The 23,829-nt window shown below is 39.9% G+C and overlaps 2 protein-coding genes across 2 annotated transcripts; both read left to right on the forward strand.

Annotated features, from left to right (window-relative positions):
• The first annotated feature begins 4,351 nt into the window (after positions 1-4,351).
• On the forward strand, positions 4,352-11,730 carry LOC119893213. Its single transcript, XM_038705211.1, has 4 exons — positions 4,352-5,031; positions 5,121-5,201; positions 6,530-6,714; positions 8,092-11,730. The coding sequence occupies exons 1-4, from the start codon at positions 4,944-4,946 to the stop codon at positions 8,971-8,973; spliced, it is 1,236 nt and encodes a 411-aa protein (XP_038561139.1). The 5' UTR covers positions 4,352-4,943; the 3' UTR covers positions 8,974-11,730.
• A 4,837-nt stretch (positions 11,731-16,567) lies between these two features.
• LOC119893214 (troponin I, fast skeletal muscle-like) lies at positions 16,568-22,768 on the forward strand. The gene is made up of 7 exons (XM_038705213.1): positions 16,568-16,690; positions 19,553-19,585; positions 19,979-20,015; positions 20,226-20,354; positions 20,593-20,682; positions 21,646-21,822; positions 22,482-22,768. The coding sequence occupies exons 2-7, from the start codon at positions 19,578-19,580 to the stop codon at positions 22,575-22,577; spliced, it is 537 nt and encodes a 178-aa protein (XP_038561141.1). The 5' UTR covers positions 16,568-16,690; positions 19,553-19,577; the 3' UTR covers positions 22,578-22,768.
• The last annotated feature ends 1,061 nt before the right edge of the window (positions 22,769-23,829 follow it).

Here is a 23,829-nt window from a genome sequence, read left to right on the forward strand (position 1 = left end):
GATACTAGAAGACATTTCGTCCCTCATCCAAGAGACTTCTTCACTTCTGACTGACTGACTGGGAGGGACACTCAGCTATTTAACCTCGATCCCGCTGGTTTGTTGTTGCTGGATTGTTGGACAGATACTGGTACACCCCAAACACAAGAAAAGCAATCTAGTGTATGCGGTCCAATGCAGTGAGGAATGCACAGACCTGTATATTGGGGAGACTAAACAACCACGACACAAACGCATGGCTCAACACAGAAGGGCCAACTCCTCAGGTCAAGACTCTGTAGTCTACTTACATCTGAAGGACAGAGGACACTCGTTTGAGGACCACCAGGTGCACATTTTAGACAGAGAAGATGGATGGTTTGAAAGAGGTGTCAAGGAAGCCATCTACACCCAGGCTGAGAAGCTGTCGCTTAACAGAGGAGGGGGTCTACGCCACCACTTATCCCCCACTTAGGAGGTGCCTTTTAGCAAGGCACTGGATCCCCAGCTGCTGATTCGTTAGCAGGTTCTGAGTTTGGAGCTGCGCGCTGCGTTTACTCATCTTTCCCCAGATAGATGAAGGTTTAAAATGAGACTTGAAATCAATCAAGCTGAGGTCTGCAGGTGTGTCTTCCTGCTGTTTCAGACCTCCAGAGACCAGACTCCTCTTCATTACACAGTCCCTGAGCTCTGCACTCAAACAAACCAGGAGGAACCTGAGGGCTTTGGTTTCTACTCTGTAGGCACCTGATGCGATCACAGTTTACCTGGAGGAGAGAATAACCATGTAACCAAGGGACACACTCAGAAAAAAATTTAATTAAATCAAGACAATCTCCAGAGGTGATCAGTTTTGTTGTTTAGTGCTTTTGCAGAATTAACCCAAGTGCTCTTTTCTTCATCTGTTCAGCGACGATGGCTGCTGTTGCAGGGATGAAGGAGTCAGAGTCAGAACGGAACAGAAAATAGAAAAGGTTTCATGAACCTAATCAGACTGATCTCACAAGAAACAAACGCTATAAAATACAAAATCTGTGTATCAAGCAAACTCAGGAGACCGAGGTTCCAATCCAATATTAAGAGTTGACATGTTTTAAGTTCAGTAACAATTTGTAGATGACAATTGAGGATTTACAAAAAACAAGTTTTGTAGGTTTCTTTAAAGTCAATTCCCAAATTAGAGGCCTGGTCTGGTTTTTATAGAAGTTCTCCGGATGTATAAAACCTCTTAAAGCCCACCTGGTTTCCAGCTTGAGGAAGTTATAATGACTAAAAAAAATGTTGTTAAATTGTTTTCATTTTATATTATTAATCTGAATCTGCAAAGAAAATGTGGAGTAAAAAGTACAATATTTCCCTCTAAAATGTAGTGAAGTATAAAGCAGCAGAAAATGAAAATATAGGATAAACTCTTCTTCCCTCTGGCGCCACCTTCAGGACTTCCTCTCTTGTTATGCTCTTTAACAGGTTTTGCTGTTTTCTGCTGTTTAGTGCATGTTACACTTTCTGGTTTGGTGATGCTCCTGTTAACTCAGGCAGGTGTTATTAATATCACAGGGGGGATTCAAGGAGGCGGCAGGTCACTGAAGGTCCAACGCTGATGAACTAAAGAGCTCAGGGAGTCTCTTTGAAATGCAAATATCCCGCCCACCCATGCAGCTCTGAACACATCCAGTTCTGACATGCTATACACCGTAAGATGTGTTTTTAGGCTTGATGTCTTTCACAGCTAATGTACATCAATCAGCATCGCCTTATCCACAACTTGTGCCAAAAACCTAGTAGCTAGCAGCGTTCCACAAACAGCCAAGTGATCGAAGAGAAGACTACCAGACTTAGTCCATTCTGAATGTACCCTAAACCCTGATCCCTTCATTAAAAAAAACCCTTCATTAACAACTAAGAAGATTCTAACGGGTACATGACCTCCCCTTTAATTTACACATTCATTTTAAAAATGACAGATTCATTGGTTATCAGTCTAAGATTGTATTTGGCGTCCATACCTCTACACATTAAATGACATAAGAAGTTTATTTTAAGGGTGTGTGAATATTTAAATTATTGTGTGTCAGTCAGGGCCATTTCAATTGAAACAGGTGAAAAACAGCTAAGGCCGCCAATGATCCCCACAGCATGATTGGCTGGCCTACTTACCTGCACACACTCAGCTCGTGCACTCACACAAAGTCTAGCTGCCTCTTGCTAGTTTCTCCAAAGTTGCCTACCCCAGCTTTAAATGTGTTACAATCCGAAGATTTATTCATTGAACAATATCGACTTAAAATACCTTATTAACACTGTTAATAGTGTGTCTGTAGGGAAGGAAGATTGGGAAAAAATTAAAAGAACTCTGGTCTACAGTAAAGTATCTTATCAAGTCTATAAAAACACACCAGCATCGTCCTGTTTTTGCTTTAACTAAAGGGAATCTGACAAAACTAAAAACATATATGTAATTTTTGTAAAAGTAGAAAGAAAATACGTTGAGGTAATGACACTGTAATCTGTGATAATAACCTGAGACTGAGAAGCTGAGTGTGTCCCCGGCACCTTAAATCACATCATGACCAGACGTGGCCTTCATTGTCGCTCTTATCTCCTGTGAATTTTCCTGCCTGGTTATTGACAAAGGCAGCTAGATACACTCACACTTCATTATGGAGAGCAGTGACATCAGCAGGTCGGTGGGTTACCAGGATACCTGGAGAGAGGCGCAGCCATCCAATTAAACACAAGAAGAAGAAACAGAAGAGAAAAAAAACCCCTCACCGTTCTCCAGATCAGCTTCCAGATAATTGTTTTCTGCCGCTGCTTCAGTCGGTCTGCTGACACACAGCCGAACAACCAGCTCCACACACACACACACACACACGGTGAGTGCATTTAAAAAAACTGTGATGCTTTGACATGTTGTGAGTTATATTTTGAGCTTTAGACATAAATATGTGACTTAATTGCTGGTCAAATTGTTCTTTAAAGATTAAAAGCATATATTGAAACTGTTAATGATGTAAAGCAAAATGGATTTTCTCTCGAGGGGTGAGAGGGGAAAATGGAAAATAATACTAAAAAATAACGCTAGATGTATAATGTTCCATGTTACAGCTGTTTTGAACAGGTGGAGAACACATCTAATGGTCATTATATCAGAGTTATTCTTTGTTTTTGTACAGATTTAAGTTAATATGCATGTCCAGTTATTATACTGTTCTCTCACATGGCTGAGCTTTACATGTAATCTAGCTACATTGTTCTGATGCAGTTTGGCAAATAATCAAGTATCAACTATTTCTAGTTACAGTTTCAAACTCTGAAGTAAATGTCAATCTCTCTAGCTTCCTCAACATTAGGTATAAAAATACCAAACATTTATTGATTTTGTTTCTCATATGTGTTCCTGCTTTTATTCATTTCACTGTAATGTGAATTTGAGTTTTGTGACAGATTAAGTATTTCCTGGCTGGATGTAACAAACTAGTCCATTACAACTTAAAGTCCTGCATTTAATATTGTACTAATAAGAAATATCGGGCCCCTCCAAAGGGTTACCAGATAAATCTGAGGGGTCTTGAGATGATTAATGGGAAAGGAGAGACGGAAACCAAAGTTCTGATGCACAAATGTGGCTGGTTTTTCAAACATTCACTTATCTTTGTAATCTGAAATGTAACTATAAGTGTGTGTAGTGCAGAACAATGCAGAATATTTCCCTCACTACAGCTGTAAAGTAAAGTACAAGTACCTCAAAGGTGTACTTCAGTAGGCCTACAGTGCTTGAGTAAATATAAGCCTACTTATTTCCACCACTGCAAACATCCATAAAACTAGTGACTGCACCGAAGTTTTGGTTGACAGTAAAGTAGACTTTGTTTGAGAGGTGCCGGTGTTTTTCTCAAGCGATCCCCAGAATCACAATCAGAAGGAGCTTTATTGCCAAGTAGTGTTCTACACATAAGAGGAATTTGTTTTTTTAGTGATAAGGTGCTACACGCAGACAAACATACAGTTGACATAAATAAATGTAGAAATAAGTATGGAATAAACAAATGCATGTTATATAAGAAAAATAAAAGAATAGAGAAAAATAATACAACAATTTGCAGAGAAGGAACATATTTACATGTGCAATACTCCGGTTTGTATTGAGCAGACATATTGCAAGTATTGACAACAGACTCCTTAGCAGTTCTCCTCTGAAAAAATCCTGCCTCACAAGCTATAACCTTCAAATAACCTTCATCTCATTTTATGAATTCATTACCTGCACGTTTTGGTTGATATAGAGGAGGTTTAACCATAGACTGTATCTTAACCTGGAAGGCGCTGCTCAGGGAATAAAAGTCCTCCGCACTCAGACCGCATTAGAGACCGCGCGGCAGGGGGTCGGGCTCGCGCTGATGCTGCTGCTCGGCTCGGCTCGGCTCGGCTGTTTGGTAGCCAGCCAGCTAGTCAGTCACTGCAGCTCCGCGTTAATGATCACATTTGTGATGTAGGTCGTGTTGTGTGGCGGCTGACGACCACAAGACGCCGCGGTAGTGGATGTTTATGCGCAATGAGCCGCAGACAGTAACGTTAGTTAACGCTAACTAGCGGCGGTTAGCTCGCTAACGTTCAGCAGCGTTTTGCTTTATTTTATTTTTTATTAGCGATAACCACTTCCGTCGTCATGTTAGCCCTGCTTTCCAGTGTGGATGCTTTAGTTTGTTGCGGACTTACTTCCCCCCTCGGGGCAGAAATAACCGACGGTTAGCGCCATGACTCACACACACTGAGCTAGCAGGCTGATTGGCTAAGTTAGCCTGCCGTTAGCAGCTAACTTAGCTGGCGATGCTAGTAGCGCCACGCCGGTAGGCTGCTGAAGCAATGTCCGTCCGAAGGAGCTGAAGTGTTGCCCGGCTTGCCGAAGATGACGGGTCACCTGTGCCGGGTTTTTGTGCCTCTATGTCAGCAGGAGGCGGAACATGGAAGCCGAGGAAGAGTGGAACAAAGACCTGAGTGCGCACAAACTACTGGATAAAAAGGTGCTCTGCAAGCAGAATGGAAGGATCGGTAAGACCGGTGTTATTTCAAGTCCTCTCCAAAGCTGTGCATGGTAAATATTTTGTCAAGCTTACTGCAAGGTGACCTCTCATCTACAGGTATAGTGAGGACTCTTCACAGCCTGTTGAAACCTCAGAACACACTGCAGATTCAGTCCATCACCCGCTCAGAATGTGCTGGTAGGTGAAATGAACAGCTGTAAACTGCATTTTGTCCTCTGGAAGGGTTATTACATCCTATGGTTACCTTTTTAGCTAGGACTGAGACTGTAGGGATGAAGCTGTTTGGTGCAGCATCAGCTGAGGCCTCTCAATTCAAAATGCTTTACTATGACAGATCATGAAAGAATGATTATGAAGGACATGTCACCTTTCTGGATTGTACCTCATGTGTAGCAGTAACAGAGCATCTGTTTTTCTGAAAGAGACCTAGATATTTCCAAAATCCAGAAATATTCTTCTAACCATTTCAATGGGAAAAGTGTTTTCTTGGACCTTGAGTAAAAATGTTTTTCTCAAACTGTTGTTTACAAGGTCACGGAATAACTTTCATAAGTATAAGTGGGTTTTTCTAATACTGTAAAACTTCCAATTAATAGCCCAGGCTTTTATTTGCTTCAATCACTCAACTCACCCTGCCTGTATTTGGGTCTTTAATTCCTTTAACACAAAACTTATGCTCAGCAAAAATGGGAAATAGGCTCTATTGACAGAAATGCAATAAAAGATCCATAACTATGTTTTCAGTGGTGTATAAAGACCTTACATAATGAACCGTTATGTTTTTACTACCTTTTAGAATGAGACATTTCTATCTACATACAGGTACCTTTACATGGAAGTCCCCATGTTGCGCCACCATGTTTAGGGTTTCCCATACATTGATTTATTTTGTGGCAGCCCACCACAATGTCAACACTGACTGCCACATATTGATTATCATTTTTATATTATTTATTTTTTTAGTAGGCGTATTTAAAATTGTATTTCATAGCAGAGCTGCGCTGCACAAATCTCTCCAACACAGCGCTGTCAATGTTGGCGACCCACCTTCATAAAAGTCATTAGCAAGCATGTAAGGAGCCTAGCAAATAAGGAGAGCTATATTAATGTTAGAGTAAAGCTGGGTTGTCGAGGTTAGTACGCTGTATAAGCTGGAAGTCAAATTGACTACACGCAGTCTGATTTTTCATATTAGATTGTGAGATTTTATCAGCTTTACCACACATGATTTAGGTATAAGCTATTGTTTCTGAATGTGCAGTAAGAGTTTGTAAAGGCAGGTCCAGCCAAGTGCCGTTGTAAATGACACATTATCAGGATTTGTTAACAAAAAATCAACCATGTATGCACATTTTTACAGCTCTTTTCCAGGTTTTTGCAAAACTTATTTTCCTCCCTAACAAGCTAGGTTTATATACCGCATGTAACTAAGACAATTAAATCTGATCAACCAGTGTGAAGATGTTTTGTTAAAATGCTGTTGATCTCTGACATGTGTGACCCAGGCTCCTGTCCAAATCTGATGATGAGTAGGAGCGAGCACGCCGATGCAAGGGCCGTCCCCGTGGCCCTCACCCCCCAGCTCCCCCCCAGAGCTCACCGGCCCCTCTGCATGTCGGTCTCCTCCGACAGCAGCGGACGCTTCAAAGCTCTGGAGACGCAGGAGTGGAAAAACAACCTCAAAGCTCAGGTGCTTCCAAACATACATCTGCTGCTGAGCTCCGTCTTCATGATGTAGGACCAAGCAAAACAAGTTACTGAAATTAAAAGACGTTTACAGAAAGGTTTACAATCTTAGTACGTTTGTGTTTACCTTGCTGACTAGAAGGTCTTCTTGCTTCAGGTGAAGAGTTGTGGCAGAATTACATAGGTAGGGTTAGGGATGCACCGAAAAGAGAATTTCTGGCCGAAGCTGAAACCGAATATAATGAAAAAATTTTTCCAAATTACATTTTTGCCATATTTTGTTTACCACTGCATAAATTAGTCAAAATGTGCTTTTTGTTAAGTGTTTCCCACAGGATTTGGAGAGACTATGGTGGGTGGGTCAGAGGCCCAAGAGGTAAAGTAAATTGCATGTGTCCATTTACATGCCTGTTAGCTCTCACTGGTCTGTTTCAGTGGATTTACCATAAAGGCTTGAACACGTGTGCACTCCAAATGTAGGTGCCGCTAGCTTAATCGCCTTCTCACAAACGAGTGACAGGAACAATCAAAGCAGACTGTTTGTTGGAGTGGATGTGCTGGGAGACGATTAAGCCGAACAGTATCCACAAATGGCGATTTTTGAGTCTTTTTCGGACACTTTAAAATGCTTCCACACTGCCGACATGTCAGCGTAATTGTTCGGTAAAATTTATTCGGTCTTTTGACTTATTAGGCCGAACACCGAAAGTGTTTGTTTTTTTTGTTTGTTTTTTTTTTTGCTATTTTCAGCCGATTTAATTTAGGTGGCAGAACATTCGGTGCATCCCTAGATGGGGTCATAGGAGACTTTTAAAAACTACACAATCATTATTTCTCGTGGGGAGGTGGGGTGATAAAAATAATGGGGCAATAAAACAATAATGATGATTATCACAATAATAATTTTCCTCAACATCAATAAAACAAATGTTCAAAAAATGTAAATCATAAAAGAATTAGTACTTATTGTTTTTTACACGTGCATATTTGTTGAAATGTTTTTTTTATTATAATTGATTACCTCAGATTTATAGTTGTGGTCCACTGTTTGTCATGTTCTTTCACTCAGCCTTTAGCTTGAATGGTAAATATCAAATCATATGAAAATCTTTACCGCAACAACATTTATGGCCAGCCCTAGTGGTGTGATGGTAATAATACATGCCCATGTCATTTATTTAAATTATTATTTGAGCTTATTTGAGCATGTACTTTGTGTGTTAGATCCTCATTCCCTATATCAGTTATAATTACTTAGGAGCTCGCTTCATGCTCCTAAAAGTATACAAAAGTGGGTCATATTCAGATTCACAAAAGAACTTGACATCTTGACTCCTTGGTCATTTAAAAAGTCAGTCGATCACGTGTGTGTGTGTTGCAGATGGAGCAGGCACACAGTGCAGGAGCTGCAAGCAGCACAGGTTCTCTGGAGCGAGCGTCTTTATTCTGCGCCTCGGCTTCCACCGCGGCGTCCACCTCCGCCCTGTCCAGCCCAGTGGAGATCCTCAACAAGAGCAAATCCTCCAGCCGCTTCTCTCTCTTCTCTCCGCCCTGGAACAGCAGCTCTGAGTCCGACTCCAACCCTCCATCCCGCTCGGGCTCCAAGAAGCTGCGTAACTACAGCAGGAGAGCCGCCACAGGGCCGGCCGGTGCCAGGGGCCCAGATACGCCTGAGCCCAAACCCAGTGGCCCTGAACACTTCCAATATTCTGAACCCGTCATCTCTAAGGTGACAGACTACATCTATGTTGGCAACCTGAATGCAGCGTATAACGGGCGCACCCTGTGCCGCAACAACATCGACAGCATCATCGACATGAGCAGTGTGCCGGGAGAACCGGGCCCAAGCCTCAACCTCATACCGTGCACCTGCTCTCGTGGCACCCGCCACAGCTGGTCCCGCCTCAAGGTGGACATCGGAGACGTGCCGGACGCTCTGGGCGACGGCCCGGCCCTGAAACAGCGCTGCTTCGAGGACATCAACGAGTGCATCAACGCCTCCACCGAGAAGAGGAAGCGCGTCTTGGTCCACTGTCGGGACGGTTTCTCGCTGGCGCCGACGTGTATCATCCAGTACTTGATGGTGAAACAGAACATGAGGCTAATCGCCGCCTACGAAATACTGAGGGCCAAATACCCGGTCAACATCAGAGAATGCCACCAAAACGTGCTGGTGAGCCTGGAAAGGGCTCTGCGGCCCGGAGGCAACGTCGACCCAGAGTGCTTCAAACAGGCCATCTCGCGCAAAGTGGCGTGGACCTGACTCGGTTTCCCAACATGCTTGGCTTCTGCTCAAGGCTCTCTTTATTCCTCCATCCTCCCGTGGTATTACATATTTTCCTAAAGACAACCAAGGGCAGCTGTACTTTCCCCTGTAGACTGGTCAACTGGATATTATTGTCTCCTCTTGAGTTCAGTGGTTGTAAAAGTTTGGTGTATTTCCTCCTATGAACCTGTAAATGTGACCTGGCTGTCATTATGCCCCTCCCCCTCACCGAACAGGAGACGCAATAGACTTCACTGTAATGTAAACAGCTTCTTGGTATAACGATGTAATAGTGTTGGCTGTGTAGTTGATATAGTCCTGCTTCAGTTCTGTGCCATGCAGTCGTGGTGGTGTTTTCTATCAGGGGAATTTCATAATGGGAGATCTCAGGAGATTATTGATGTCATTCCAGTTCAGGGTGGGATATTACTCGTTAGATTAGCTCCCGTTCACAACTGGCACTAAAATGCATCTTGGTGAGCAGTGTGTGTGTGTGTGTGTGTGTGTGTGTGTGTGTGTGTGTGTGTGTGTGTGTGTATACCACACGGGGTTGGGTTATATGTCCAAAAGGGCTGGAAGGCTCTGTGCAGCAGGCCAATGTGTGATAGACGAGTGAAATTGGAAAGCTCATATGGAAACTTGGTTGATCAGCCTGACCAATGCAGGGTTTTTGGGAGGGAGGTATTTGTTTCTTGATGCACAAAAATGCTCCAGTTGGCACTAAATGTTTAGAAATGAAGTATGACATGCCAAAGTGTGTTCCAGCTGTCCGTCCACAGGTGAACACTTTAGGCTAATACTCACGTTCCACATCACCTCGTATCCTTAATACGGCTATAATCAATATTTTAGTCATTTAAATTTTTGTAATTTCACAACTTCGTTAATGTTGGGTCGCTGCCGCTCTTTTCTTAGGCCCCATCCCCACTGCTACTTTTTCGTTTTGCACCTCCCGTCCAAACTAAAACGGCGCAAAGGAAGACTTAAAACGGAGAAGTTTGAAAACGCTTTTAGTGCTGACGGGCAAAAACGGAGGGCTTTAGAAACGGTGACGCAGAAGCTCACGTTTGGCTCTCTGATTGGGTCTCATAAGTCATGCAAAACAGAAACATGATGCAACTGACAGAGTTTTTGATTTGGTATTTCTATGATAATGTTCTGTACCGTGCAAATAACACTTATAGCCTACGTTTGTATTCTGCTTGTCACCGTTTACTTTGCGACGACTCCCAGTTTGTTTTCCACCGCCACAGTCTCTCTTAACTCCCGTGTTCCATTCAGTAACAGTCTCAGTCGTTTTAGATGTGATCAGCTGTGATACACAGCTAAAACGCTGGTGTGGACGGAGATCGTGTTCGTTTTTTAAACAAAAATGGAGTAGTTTGGATGGGGCCTTATACGCTCTCTTTCGCAGGAAGGTATACGCGTGTGCGTGTATATATAGGTATATATCAGTCATTTTCATTTTTGGCAGCTTTTCCAAGAGTGTAAAAAAGAGCCAGAGCGACGTAACATTATCTATTTAAAATGTAAAAATCAATGTTGGTTCTACATTGACGGTTATGTTCTCTACGTGGATATCAAAATGACAAAAAAAACCACTATATAAAAACAAACAGTAAATACTACTAACAAAAGTGAAGTAAGGTTAGAAGCGGCGCTAACGTTACTGTGGAGTTGACCGGAAGTAAAAGTCGCACTACATTGTGAAGGTAGAGAATTGCTGCGGAGGCTGAATTCTGTTTTTAAAAGCGGTTTCACCTCCCTCACAGATAAAATCTCATTTCTAATGTGAACGTGAAATCGCTTGAGATGCGTTTCAGAAATATGATGCCAAGTTGGAACCTCAATCTGTTTCATATCGACTAAGGTCTGACACCGTTTGTTTGGAGCTTTTGTTTTTTTCCCCTAAAAATCTATTTTGCTGGTAAAATGGTTGTTTGAACGTACTAACCTTTGTTGGTGGGTAAAAACAAAACAAAGCTGCGCCTCTGCTGCTCATGCTCTGATGATCGGAGGACGTTCTCGTGAGTTGTCACCATTGGATTTAACACCACTGACTGGATTACATTACTGATTAATCTGCTTCTATTGCAAGAGGGAACTTTGCACACGGACATGTTTTAACCCGAGTCTGTTGTTTGGGACCTTTTCACGCTGTTTTTCTTTCTGTATGTGTGTTTTCCAAGGTCATACTTAAAAGGAAGATGAACGGGCCAGCCTGTCCTCTGTGAGGAAGACTCTACGCCCATTTTTCAGCCACGGTTTGTTTGGTTAAATCTCTTCGGTTGGTGCTCAGACTGTGGCTGTGTTGTGAATTTGAACTTCAGTGTGCGCAGTGAAGCTGGGTGATTGTCAGTATTAGTGAATCAGTGCCACTGTACTGCGATTCAGGGTTTTCACTGCAAAAGATGATTTGCACTACTCACGGGGTTGTCCAAAAATGCAAGGTATTGCCTTTTATTATTTTAATATTGTTTTTAATTATTATTTTGGGAGTATTGCTGCGAGTCTGACGGTTGCCACGTTTACATGCTCATTAGAATAACCAGATTTAAGTAATGGTTTAATAAAATGTGTTTACATGGTTCACCCGATGTGATTTCCCTGTTAACCTCAGTTTACATTATTTTATTAATTAATGTATAGGACTGTGTGTTTATTCTCAATATGATTCTTTTTTCAATTTCTTGTACTTTTGTCCCCCTATTACTTTATTTTGGTCCCACATAAATTTACCCAAGAACAATTTGACCACTGCCAGCTAAGGCTGAGACTAATGACTTTGTTCATTATCGTGGAATCTGTGGAGTATTTTTCGATGAACTGTCTATATTAGGGCTGCAAGTTATGATTATTTTCATTGTGGATTATTTTCTTGATTAGTTGTTTTGTCTATAAAATGTCAGAAAGTTATAAAATATGACCATTACCGTTTCCTAAAGCCCAAGAAGACATCCTTAAATGGTTTCCGGTTTACTGTCAAAGAGGAGAAAAGAAACCAGAAAAGATCTACATTTAAGATGCTGGAATCAGAGAAATTTTCTTTAAAAAAAATGACTCAAACCAATTAATCGATTGTAAAAATGGTTGCTGATTAATTTTAAAGTTGACAACTAATAGATAATTTGATTAATTGTCGCAGCTCTAGTCCATATGGCTCTTCAGATCTCTCTCTCAGGTGACCCACAATATTCAGCTTACAGTCATAATAAAACAAAAAAGCAGCAAATCCTCACATTGTTTAATATTTCTGCTTTTAACAAATGCCGTAAAGATGAATTGATTACGAAAATTCTTGCGGATTTAATTTTCGTCTAATTGATTAATCAACTAATAGACGGTCCCTCCTTTCTACTCCATGGGATCTTATTTTGGAAAATATATGCGAGAGACAACTAATTATTTGATCACTTTTGATTTGTGCCCTGAATTACACACAACGATGTTCCTCCACAGAAGCCATGGTGCTGTTTTTTGTATAGAAAGACCACTGCATCCCAGATAGATGTTGTAATAATTCAATAATAATAAGATTTCACACCAGATTATATGTGAGCAGCATTTCCTCATCTGCTTTATGACGTTTGTCCAGGTGAGAGCTGTGTCACTGAACCAGATATTGGCAATAAGACGATCGTAGTGTTCTCACTCTTGAGTTTTTCATTTCCTCGCAAATTAGTAGGAAACTGACTAATCGGGGTTTTTTTTCCCCGAGGAACCTGAAAATGTGTCCAGCTTAAGTTTGTTTAGATACCAGTGCCAACATGATCCACACCAGTTACAGAAGGCGGTTCCAAAATCAAATGGTTCAGGCCAGGTTGGTTCTGCGAAAGGGTTGGGTTACCAAACGCTACATGTTTGGTTCAGGTCCAGTTTAGTCGTTAGGATTTTGGTTCCCGTTCTATCAATTAACCACCTCTAGTATAAAACCCAGAAGCTCTGTTGTCAGAGCTAAAAGTATAAAACACACACCGAGACACACATTAGCCCATTGTTGGATTTTTACCCTTGAACCATATTTGTTCAGTAGAGACACTTCTGCTCTTAATTTGTTACTAAACCAGAACTAGACTAGGTAACGGTTCAATTAAGCAGCTAAATCTTTGGTTCAGGTTAGTGGTTAAAATGTTGGTGATGATTGAAACTGTTTTTGTCCTGTTAAAGAAGAAAATTTCCCCCTTGGTCGGAGCTCATCGTGATCTTAAAATTGAAGCTGTGTCGTCAAAACATTGTTTAGGTAAATTGCTTTAGATCCCTCATATAAAACGCGTCACGCTCTGAATTTTGAAGCGGTTTCATCAAAACTGGACCCGACAAACCAACACTAGGATTTTTCTCTTGAATTATTCAATAAATTGAGACACTTTTATTCTAATTAAGTTTATTACCTATTGGTGCTGCAACTAACGGCTATTTTCATATTGGATTAATCTGTCGATTATTTTCTTAATCAGTCGATTAGTTTTTAGGTCCAGGAGATTGTGAAAAACGGCATTCAGTGTTTCCCAAAGCCCAAGGTGATGTCCTCAAATGTTTTCTTTTGCTGTCATAGAGGAGGAAAGAGACCAGAAAATATTCACATTTGAGAAGCTGAGCTCGGATGATTTGGTGATTCTTTTTAAAAAAGGACTCGAATCGATTATCGAAATAGTTGGCAATTAATTTAATGAGAACTTATCGATGAATCGACGAATCGTTGGAGCTCTAATTCAGACAAATCAGGCTAAAACGAGCGCATGGCAAAAACCTTCTGTCCCTAAAGATCATGCAAATATTGATTTGATTTGTCTTGAAATGGCAACATGAGTGACATCTGTTTTTAGATGCATTTGTTTATTTTGATATTTGTTGCCCCCCAGCAGCACAGTTAAGTCGTCATGTGAGCGGTGTGGTGGGAGAGGAAGTATGGTGCCTTCATTTGGAGTCGTCTCGTGACCGTACGGTGACATTTGCACACTTTGTCTGATTTTAACTTCTCTCGATATACATGTATGTAAAATCTTGAATATTTTTTGATGTTTTCTTTTGAGCAAAAAAAGTATGAAAATGACATTTGTGTAAAGTGGTCCTTGCTGTAATATATTTGCTAGTCATTCGTGTACAGTTCCGGTGTTTTACTAATGCAGGAGGGTGATGAGACTGAAGAAGAGGATATGTTTGTCAACACGAGGCACTGTAGTAGGCAGAGGATTCGCATATTTTGGTTCATCCCTCGTTGTAAATGCTCCCGAGTCAAAGGCACGATATCGAACTGAATAGGTTTTCTAACTCGTTCTCTCAGGTGATTTCTCAGTGGCCCAGAATGTTCTCAATGAATATGATACTCAGAAATGTGAAGCGATGTGTTTCTCATGTCATGTTTCTTAAGTCGAGATTTAATTTGTACTGTTGAAATATTAAAGAAAAGGATGTACTTAACAGTTGTTTTTGGTGTTGACTTACCAAATGACTCCTGCAGGAAAAAGTAGTAAAAGTACAAGGCAGAATACTCAAAGTCAGTACGACTGACTTAAGGTCTTTTCAAAGGTGTCCAAACTTTGTCTGTTAAAGCCAGTTCAGATCAAAAATTTGCGACCAATTCGGTTACCCGCCAATGCGACAAGACGAGACGACTCTCTGTGCTTCTGTTCTAACTGCCGGCTTTTGCAGCGCGTTCTCATTACCGACGCTTTCAAACAGCGTGACAAAGCGTAGATTTGACACCAAACGCAAAGGAGGCTACGCATAGCCGGTCGACACGCATAAAGTGGCCGTCTTAGGTTTAGGTACAAACATTTCTGATGTTAAGGGTAGGGGGGCTTCGGGGGGGCTGTCAACACCTTCCGGTCTGTACGAAAACACCCAAATAACTACTCTTTGTCACTTTTTCTGAAAGCTGCTGCTTTTCAGGCTTTTACGTAGCTGGGTATAATTTGTGGCATCGTAAAATATGAATGGGAATCAGTGAAATCTAACTTTGTCTGTGAAGGTCTCAGCCATCCAGGTCATAGTTATCCAAAGAAGGTTAAAGTCAAGGGCAGCTGGACTTGGTTGAAGATACTAGAAGACGTTTTGTCCTTCATCCAAGAGACTTCTTCAGTTCTGACTGACTGGTAAGGAAGCACTGATTTAACCTCTGTGGGGTCGTTTGCCAGGATTATATTGTTGAACACCTTTTACAGAAGAGTGGAAGCTATTATAACCAACTCCATATTAATGCCTATAAATTTAGAATGGGATATAAAAGTAATGCGCAGATGTCTTTAGTACCTTTTGTCCGTATAAGTTTACATTTCTTTAAGCTGTTGCCATTAAAAACCACCCACCAAATTAGCTAGACACGTTAGGTAGCTGTTGTGCTACAGACTCCTGGTACATGAACAATAAGCACACGCTAGAATAAAACTATTTTTACTCCTATTGAAGCCGATGACCTGTAATAGACGTGTTTGTGGTCGCCAGGTCTTTCACTTATCACTTGTGTGTTTGTGGCTTCACATGGTGCAGTTTGTCTGTCGCCACCCCTCAGCCCGACCCCCCTGTTTGACTCAGGGAAACACCAGAGCAAAGGCTGTTCTGCTTTCACGTCTTTAGGGAATACATTAGTATTTCGGGGGGTAGCATATTTATTTATTTATTTATTTATTATTAATAACAATAACTGCAAACATTTGGATCTTTACTGTGTAAAGTTAACACTAAAACACAAAGTTATCTCCTGCTTAGTTAGGGTTCATTTTAATCAAATATTGGGAATTCATTCATCTTTTAACTGGATAAATGACAAACACTTGAATGGATTTGCTTTTTTTCATTTATTTGCTTGTATACTTATTAATTTATGTTCTTACCATTAATAGTCTGGCAACTTTCTGCATTGTTTGTGCAACTTAAAATTAAGCAACTGTACATATAATTAAAACAAACAAACAGATTTATTACAATCATTAGGACAGTATTTACTACCACTAATTATTGTATTTCCACCTATATCCGAAGTTCAGTTTGGCTTCAGATGCCTTGCTGCTGTCATTGGCATCAGATATTACTGCTGACCTTTTTTATATTATCGTATTTCTGCTCTTTTCACTTCTTCCCCCTTTTTTCAGTTTTTCTTTCTGCACGGCAAATCCTGTGTGATCTTGAGTTCAGAGATTTTCCCATCTGCCTCTTCACTCCTCTCGCTGCCCAGCTCCTGTTAACAGCTTCTTAATGGCATCCACTTAGTGTGTCTTAAATGACCGTCTTGAAACTGCACTCCCACCTGCTCTCCCCTCAACTTTCATCACTGCTGCTCGCTGGTTTCCTTCATCGAAAAGCTGCCTCAGCGGCCAGCCTTGTTTCTTACGGTCATCCTCATAGTGTTCGTATATGAAAATAATCTGTTTTATTGAGTCATATACTACTAATTGACTGGTTTTCACCTCCGGGTTCATGAGAAGATTCCTTTTGGGGGTCGGGGGTTGGATAATGCAAGCAGTGAAACAATCCAGAAGGAAGGGGTTGTTTATAGTGGTCAGACAGGGAGGAGATTTGGGGGTGAAGGGGGGGTCAGGATATAATATTTCAGGTGCTTGTGAGCCCATTGGTCTGTGAGAAAATCGACTTCCATAAACAGAAAGATGAGGTTTCCCTTGCCTTCGGGAAATGCAATAAATACCAACTTATAATGTCAAAACCGAGCCGCTTAACAAATCCGTCGCTCCGATCTGTTTCAGTCCTCAGCTAAAAGGTAAGAAATCTTTTCCTTCCCTCTGCTGCTGCTGATTTCCATAAATTTAATTCATAGAAAAACTTTTTGTCCCTGTCGTTATGCGGTTCAGTAAATACGTTTTTTATTCTCTCGTCAAAACACAGCATCCTTTGCACTATGCTTCACTACGCTGTTGTCTTGCTCTATACAAATGTTTTGTTTATGTGTTTGTACTGTACTCTGTAGTTTATGTCTGCTGCGTTGAGGCTGTTGTCCTGTTTGTTAATGCTTGTTCTCTGTATGCACATTGAGAGCACTGTGGAGTTAAATTACTCGAACATGTGCACATATCTGGCCATTTAAAGTGATTCTGAAGTTGTTTGGATGTTTAAATTGTCACTGACGAGTCGGTAAAACACAGCAGCTCTTTAGAAACTGTTGCGGCGGGACGATGAAGGTCATTGATGGTGACTGAGGAATTTTTGGATGCTGAATATGATGAATATTGATCATTTTGGCTGTGAAGCTGCAGGTGTGTGTGTGTGTGTGTTGGTGTAAATGGACTCTAGAAGGGGAAAAGTGGTAGTCCCAGTGTTTATCACTGTGTCAACACAGACTGTTTAAATAGATCTAATGTGTCCTCAGTGTGACCTGCTGTGTTCATGTGTCTTTGGCTTCATGTTCAGCCCAAGAAAACACAAAATGTGAAAATTAAGGAATAGCTTGAGTATGTTCCAATACAGTTAGCTTATAAATACATGCATAAGATTGTTTATAATGTAAATTTAGTTAAGAACTACGCAGACACAAAGCCCCTTTACCGTTTGTTCCCCGTTCCCCCGACATTTTAATACAATAAAACATCTCAGATCCATTTTGTATTTTAAGAAAGAACGAGACTTGAAAGAGCCTCTACGTGTGACTGCTAAATGTATCTCAATTTGCCCGAGGATTAACCTCAACTGAAGCTGTGATTTCGTTTTTATTTTATGTATTTGACATATCAAATGTATGTAACAGGTCGTACACTTAGACAAATACATATTCATTGATAATGATACACTGTAGCATCACATTAAAATAATACGTACTTCCATATAAAAGGATAAAGCAAGGCAAAAATAAATGTATACAGTATATCTCTAATATATGTATACATCAACGTAGGCTACCTGAATACATACCTGCACACATTCCCAGTCTTACATCAACAAACACATACTAGCTGGTATTTGATATATAATAATTTAAATTAACTGAAAGGTTACAAAGATTTCCTTATGTGAAGAATATTAAATTGGTAACATTTTGTTTTGGATAAGGTGTTTTTAAGCAGCAAAACCTACATACGGATAATTAATTTAAAACAACTGTATTATGTGTCTGACACTAAAAATTTATTTTAAATCTTAATTTGATCATTTCAAAGCAGTGTAAGTCACCTTAAAGTAAATGGGTATAATACATAAGTAAGCATTTCAAATGACTTATGATAAATCTAACATGTTATTCAACAACATATTAACAACATCGCATCATTTGAATATTTAAACACAATAAGCCTACCTAAATGTCTTTTTGTACAACCTGGGTCTGCTGGTGGGCTTTGTTGTTTGTAAACTGTCAACAATTGGTTTCGTTTTGAAAAAGGCACCTATTTGTTTGATTTGAAAGATAAACGTTTTGATTTTGTTACGTCGCTAAATGTCAAAAATGTCTTTTGTTTATGAACTTTCACAACATCCATGTTGATCCGAGGATTTCGATTTCATGTTCAGTGTGTCTTTAAATTATTAATTGTGCTTCTTTTGAGGCAATCCGTAGTTTAACTGATGATGTGCTTTATATTTGTACAGCATCTGCTCCCTTTTTTGTTTTTTGTTATTCTGCTGGATCCACTCAGTGTTGTAAGAAGAAATATTAGATCAGATTCTACGTCGTTATTGGCCGATATTACCAGAAAACCTCAATTAATAGCCCGGGCTTTTATTTGCTTAAATCGCTGAACTGTCCCTTCCTGTTTATGCAAGCTTTTAATTCCTTTCTCACAAAACTCTTGCTCAGCAAAGGTGTGAAATATGCTGCTACCAAATTGTTTATTTCAACCACTATCAATATTATTTGTATAAAAATTTTGGCTTTTCTCGTTTACCAAACCAGTAAATCTGAATTGATGATTAGTATGTCCATATTCACAAAGACTGAAACATTTATATTTGAATGCACAATCTAAGCAGCTCAAGCAGGTGACCCGTTTGGCTTTAAGAGGTTTTATACATCCAAAGAACTTATAGAAAAACTAGACCATGCTTCTACTTGAGACCTGCGTGTAGCCACACGTGTGGTGTAGCCTAAGGGACAAGTTTTACGGTAAATGTCTGACTCTCATTGGGAACAGGAGTAAAAAAAAATCACTGTTGGAACAACCTTTAGACTTGGAGAGCCAATAGTTTTTTCTGTTTTCCGTTTCTAAGCAGTGATTGTTGATCTGGATTGTTCTGGACGGCCTCTATTTTCAGAGAAGACGATACCGTCTCAGTCATGTCAGAGATGTTTGTACCAACAGAGGAGGTATCAGGTGTTTCCTGGTAATCTTCCAGAAGACAGATCTTTCATGAAAGGGATGCCCAGGGGGGGACAACTGGACCCTAGGTCCTTGTCCTAATTTAGACTTGAGGTCTTTCTTCGAGGCAGACCGCTGATGGTCACAGTTGGTGTCCCGTTTCATCTGACTGTTCGGAAAAGAGCTTTCAGAAGCATTCCAGTCCAGCTCCTCCTCAGCCTGAACCCATCTTCACCTAGTTTCCAGTTCCCCTGTTTGTGTATCTGGGATAATTCTCTGATTAATTATGAAAATAATGTCTGTGTGCCTTGTCCGTGAAAATGTGTGTTTCTCTGCAGGCGTTGTAGCTAAACAAACTCCAAGATGTCTGAGTGAGTAATTCTCTGGTCTCATTCCTCCATATGTTCAGATCTCTTTATTTATTAAGGACCGACAGCACTTGAGGTTAAACTTTAAAATGTCAAACTTTTTAAACTTAAATAACCAGATGTTGTATTAAAAAGAGGACTCCCCATCTCACTGACATGTAACAAAAACATAGGTGCAAATATTTGATACATAAATCAATGTTTTAACCATTTGGTTTATTATTGAGTCCTAAAACTCTCCAAAATGTTTTTGGAAACAAAGTTAAAAGAACTGCCAGGGATTTGCAATATTTATTTCACGTTTAAGAATAAGAATCAAGTCACGTTTCTTTCATTAATAATTTCTTTTTTTTTTTAAATCCGTCATAACAAATAGTTTTTTCTTAAACTCCTCAGGAAAAAGATGTCTTCGAGTCGCAAGCATCATCTCAAGGTCAGATTCCTTTAAAATGTTTTACAGCGTTTCAGGAAGCAAAGCCAAACCGAGTAATAAAAGAAAAGAGGTTTCTGAAACATTAATGTTCACAGCAACTGGCAAAAACCTCTTCACATACTTTTCAGTCAGAAATAAATACCTTCTGCTGCTGGGAGTTGTGTCAATGTGCGTCGATATGTGACGCTGTGTGTGGCTGCTGTCTGGCAGAGCTTGATGCTGTCCATCGCCAAAGGTTTGCTGGAGGATGAAGAGAGGGAGCGAGAGGAGGAGAGGGCGAGGTACATGGCTGAGAACTGTCCTCCTGTGTCCATGCCCAGGAGCATGCAGGAGCTGCAGGTGTGTCCTGTAACGCACAGTTCAGTATGACACAGGGTTCACGGTGCAAGTGTTTCTAATAGTTTGTCTTAATGTGAACCAACATGTTTATAATAGAATCAAAACCCACCTGAATTTAATGTAAATGTTTGGAATTTAACTCTCTACCGGTGAGAGCTGTGATCAGATTTAGTTGATATTATGAGACATGTTTTTTTGGTCCACAGTGAATCATTTTGGTATTGATGTTTGTGTTCAGGAGCTGTGCAGAGAGATCCACCACAAGATCGACGTGAGCGATGAGGAGCGATACAACCTGGAGATGAAAGTCAATAAATGCGACAAGGAGGTAGATTTTATGATATTATTTAACAACTTAATCCAATTTCATCGTTGTCTTTGGTGTTGTCAATCTTTTGAGGCCAAATGCCAGAGCTGCTAGGCCACAGAAGTAATGATGGATGCTTTTATTTTTATTAAAAATGCTAAAGCTAAGTTCTAACTTATCAATAATCATAACCATTCATGTGCATCAATGAACTTCGAAAGTTTGCTGTAGCATGTCAAACTTTTTTAATGTCCCGCCCCCTCCAGGCTGTGATTGGTCGGTTCACGAAAAGTGACTTTCACTTGATGTTGCCCAATACGAATTGAGAATCTCACCAAAATACACTGATGTGTAAATACCGTATTGATAGACAGAGGACGAAACGGCGAAATCAAGTGTAATTCCTGTCTTGACATAATCCCTGCAAAACCTTCAGCGGGCCCGTCATCATAAACTCACATTATGTCTTTATATTTTAAAATCTGGTGGAGGTACCAGAGTTTTCTAAATATATTACACGATAGCGAGTATGTCATGTTGAATTTTGGGGAAATGTGTATAAAATGTTTCAAAATCACACGGCTCCACAGAAGGTGAACCATTGAGTTTTTAATTACTTTCTCCACTCCCAACCTCGGGACAAACATGACATGTTTAACTCCAGTTTTTACTGCTAAGACATTAAGAATCAAATAAAGGGATATTTTCCTTTCTGTCCATTTCGCGGCGTAATGACAGCGTATCAGCAAACCAACAAAGCTATGTTTGAAAATTGCTAAAATTCATATGAAAACTTGTCAGGTCTCAGATTTTTGTTATCTAAAAGCACGATCATGGTCCAAAAAAGTATTTTTTTTTTTGCTAGGCTGTACTTGGTTTGTAAATATGAAGTTCCTGATGGCTTTCAATCAAACATTCAGTGCTGAAGATGTTTTCATTAAATCCAGACTTAATTCTCCAACTCGGCCTCTGTACCGTCTCCAGATTGACGACCTGAAGATCAAAGTTCAGGACCTGATGGGCAAGTTCAAGAAGCCCGTCCTGAGGAAAGTGCGTATGTCCGCTGACGCCATGCTGAAAGCTCTGCTGGGCTCCAAGCACACGGTCAACATGGAACTGAGGGCCAACCTGAAGCAGGTCAAGAAGGAGGTGAAAGAGGAGGTGAGGAGAAGAGACTGGCCTCGTTTTATAAACCTATTTGGACGGAAACTACTTTCTTCACCCGTCTAGTAGGATTTATACCTCCGTCCGTTCTCTCCAACATCTGACCATCCTGATTAGATTAATTGTTTTAGAACCCACTTCCATCAACCTGCAATAATTAGAGTAGAAAACCAAGGTTTTGATGTTAAATTCCTCACAGTCTGGATTCAGCTTTGGTCTTTCTTAACAAATCATGTTATGTCTTTAATGTCAAAATCATCCAGAGAAGGCTCTACATACTGTAGAGTGTTGGAAATAATATAAACCTGTTTTCATGCCTTTATTGTTAAGTATGCTATAAACAAAGTCCTCCCTAATCTTTTCATTCATTATTGCACGGTCTATTAGTATCACTCCTTTGTATTTCACAACAAACATGATCAATACGCTGCATAGTAAAACAATTTTTGCAGTTTTTCTGCTCCATCAACCCTCACTATCCCCACTAATTTACAGTAAAAGTCAAGCTAAAACTAGCAGAACTAGTGTCAGGTAGGTCTTCAGCCAAAAGGAAAGCAGGATTACCAGACCAGTCGTCGTGTACTTGCATCTTAATGCGATACGTTGCATGAAACCTCCTGGTCCAGCTCTGATTGTTGGTCCTCTTGATGTTTCAGGATAAGGAACTCCGTGACGTTGGTGACTGGCGCAAAAACATTGAAGACAAATCTGGCATGGACGGGAGGAAGAAGATGTTTGAGGGCGAGGCTTAAATCAGTGTCTTATCTGACAAAAACTGCATCGGCTTTTAATAAACCTGCAATATTTTTAATTCCTGTTTATCATTGCCTGGCTTAATCAGAAAAGTATTGAGATAGCACAAATACATTTTTTTTTTAAACTGCCTTGTGAGCTGTAGACACTTTGACCGAATAAACAAACACCTGCTGTTTTGTCATGCTTACTTGGATTTGTTGGAAAAACTGTATCAAATTAGGGCTTTCGATATCGATAATTATCACGATAAGTATCAAATCTTTATTTGTTTTGAGTTTAAAGGCTGATTTTTGCTACTGAGGGAAAGTTGAAGAAACCTGACGGTTAATTGTGGTTTAAACTCGTCTTTACGGTCAGCACTTGAGGCCAAACACTGGATCACTTCACAAATCTGAGGTAGAACATTGAAAACAATTATAATAAAATCAACACACATGCTTGAGTAAAATTTAGTAAAAGCTTTTTTTTCAGTCCTTTTTCCTCAACAAAAATCTTAATAAAAAATTAAGTCCTAATTCGTGTATGATTCAAGTGAATAAAATCAAACATTTATTGAATATTTATTGAACATTTGTTATATTGTTATTGAAAGAAATTATATTGCGATAATTATTGTTGTTGTTTTATTGTCCAGCCCTATATCATATCAAATCAAAGATTATCATAGAAAAATGTCGTCACCCCAGAGCTCAAGAGAGGACTACCATTTTTCTTATTGCCTTTTTAAATAATACATAAATCTCTTGATAGCAAACATTTGCAGTGGTGGATCGAGTACTGAAAATCTTTACTTAAGTTAAAGTAAAATTACTCCCATAAAAAAATTGCCCATGTAAAAGTAAAAACTAAACCTACTCAAGTAAAAGTATAAAAGTACTTGGTTAATAAACTACTCAAAGTTGATGTTTTTTTAATATTGTTTAGTTTGTGCAAGCCAGAGAGCTTCACAAGTCATTTTATGCAAGTCCAAAGTAAGTCTTTGGTCAAGAGACCGAGTCAAACTCTCAAGTCCCTTTTTGGAATAAAAAATGTTTCATCCACTGTGCATGAGATTAGAAATAGCTGCTGTGCTATTGCGTGTTTAAAAAACCTGCATCCACAGTACGCACTTCTTTTGGTGTAAAAAGGGAATATGACAACTTTGACCATTCAATTAGTTTTTATTGGCTCTCTTGTATGACACACACTTTAGTGATGACTGCATCTTTAAGTGCTTAAAAACATACATGAGTTTCAACCTGATTATGT

This window comes from Micropterus salmoides, unplaced genomic scaffold (assembly GCF_014851395.1).
Source record: "Micropterus salmoides isolate LMB-PRFRI ecotype aquatic unplaced genomic scaffold, ASM1485139v1 Ms_hic_scaffold_8, whole genome shotgun sequence".
Taxonomy (NCBI): domain Eukaryota; kingdom Metazoa; phylum Chordata; class Actinopteri; order Centrarchiformes; family Centrarchidae; genus Micropterus; species Micropterus salmoides.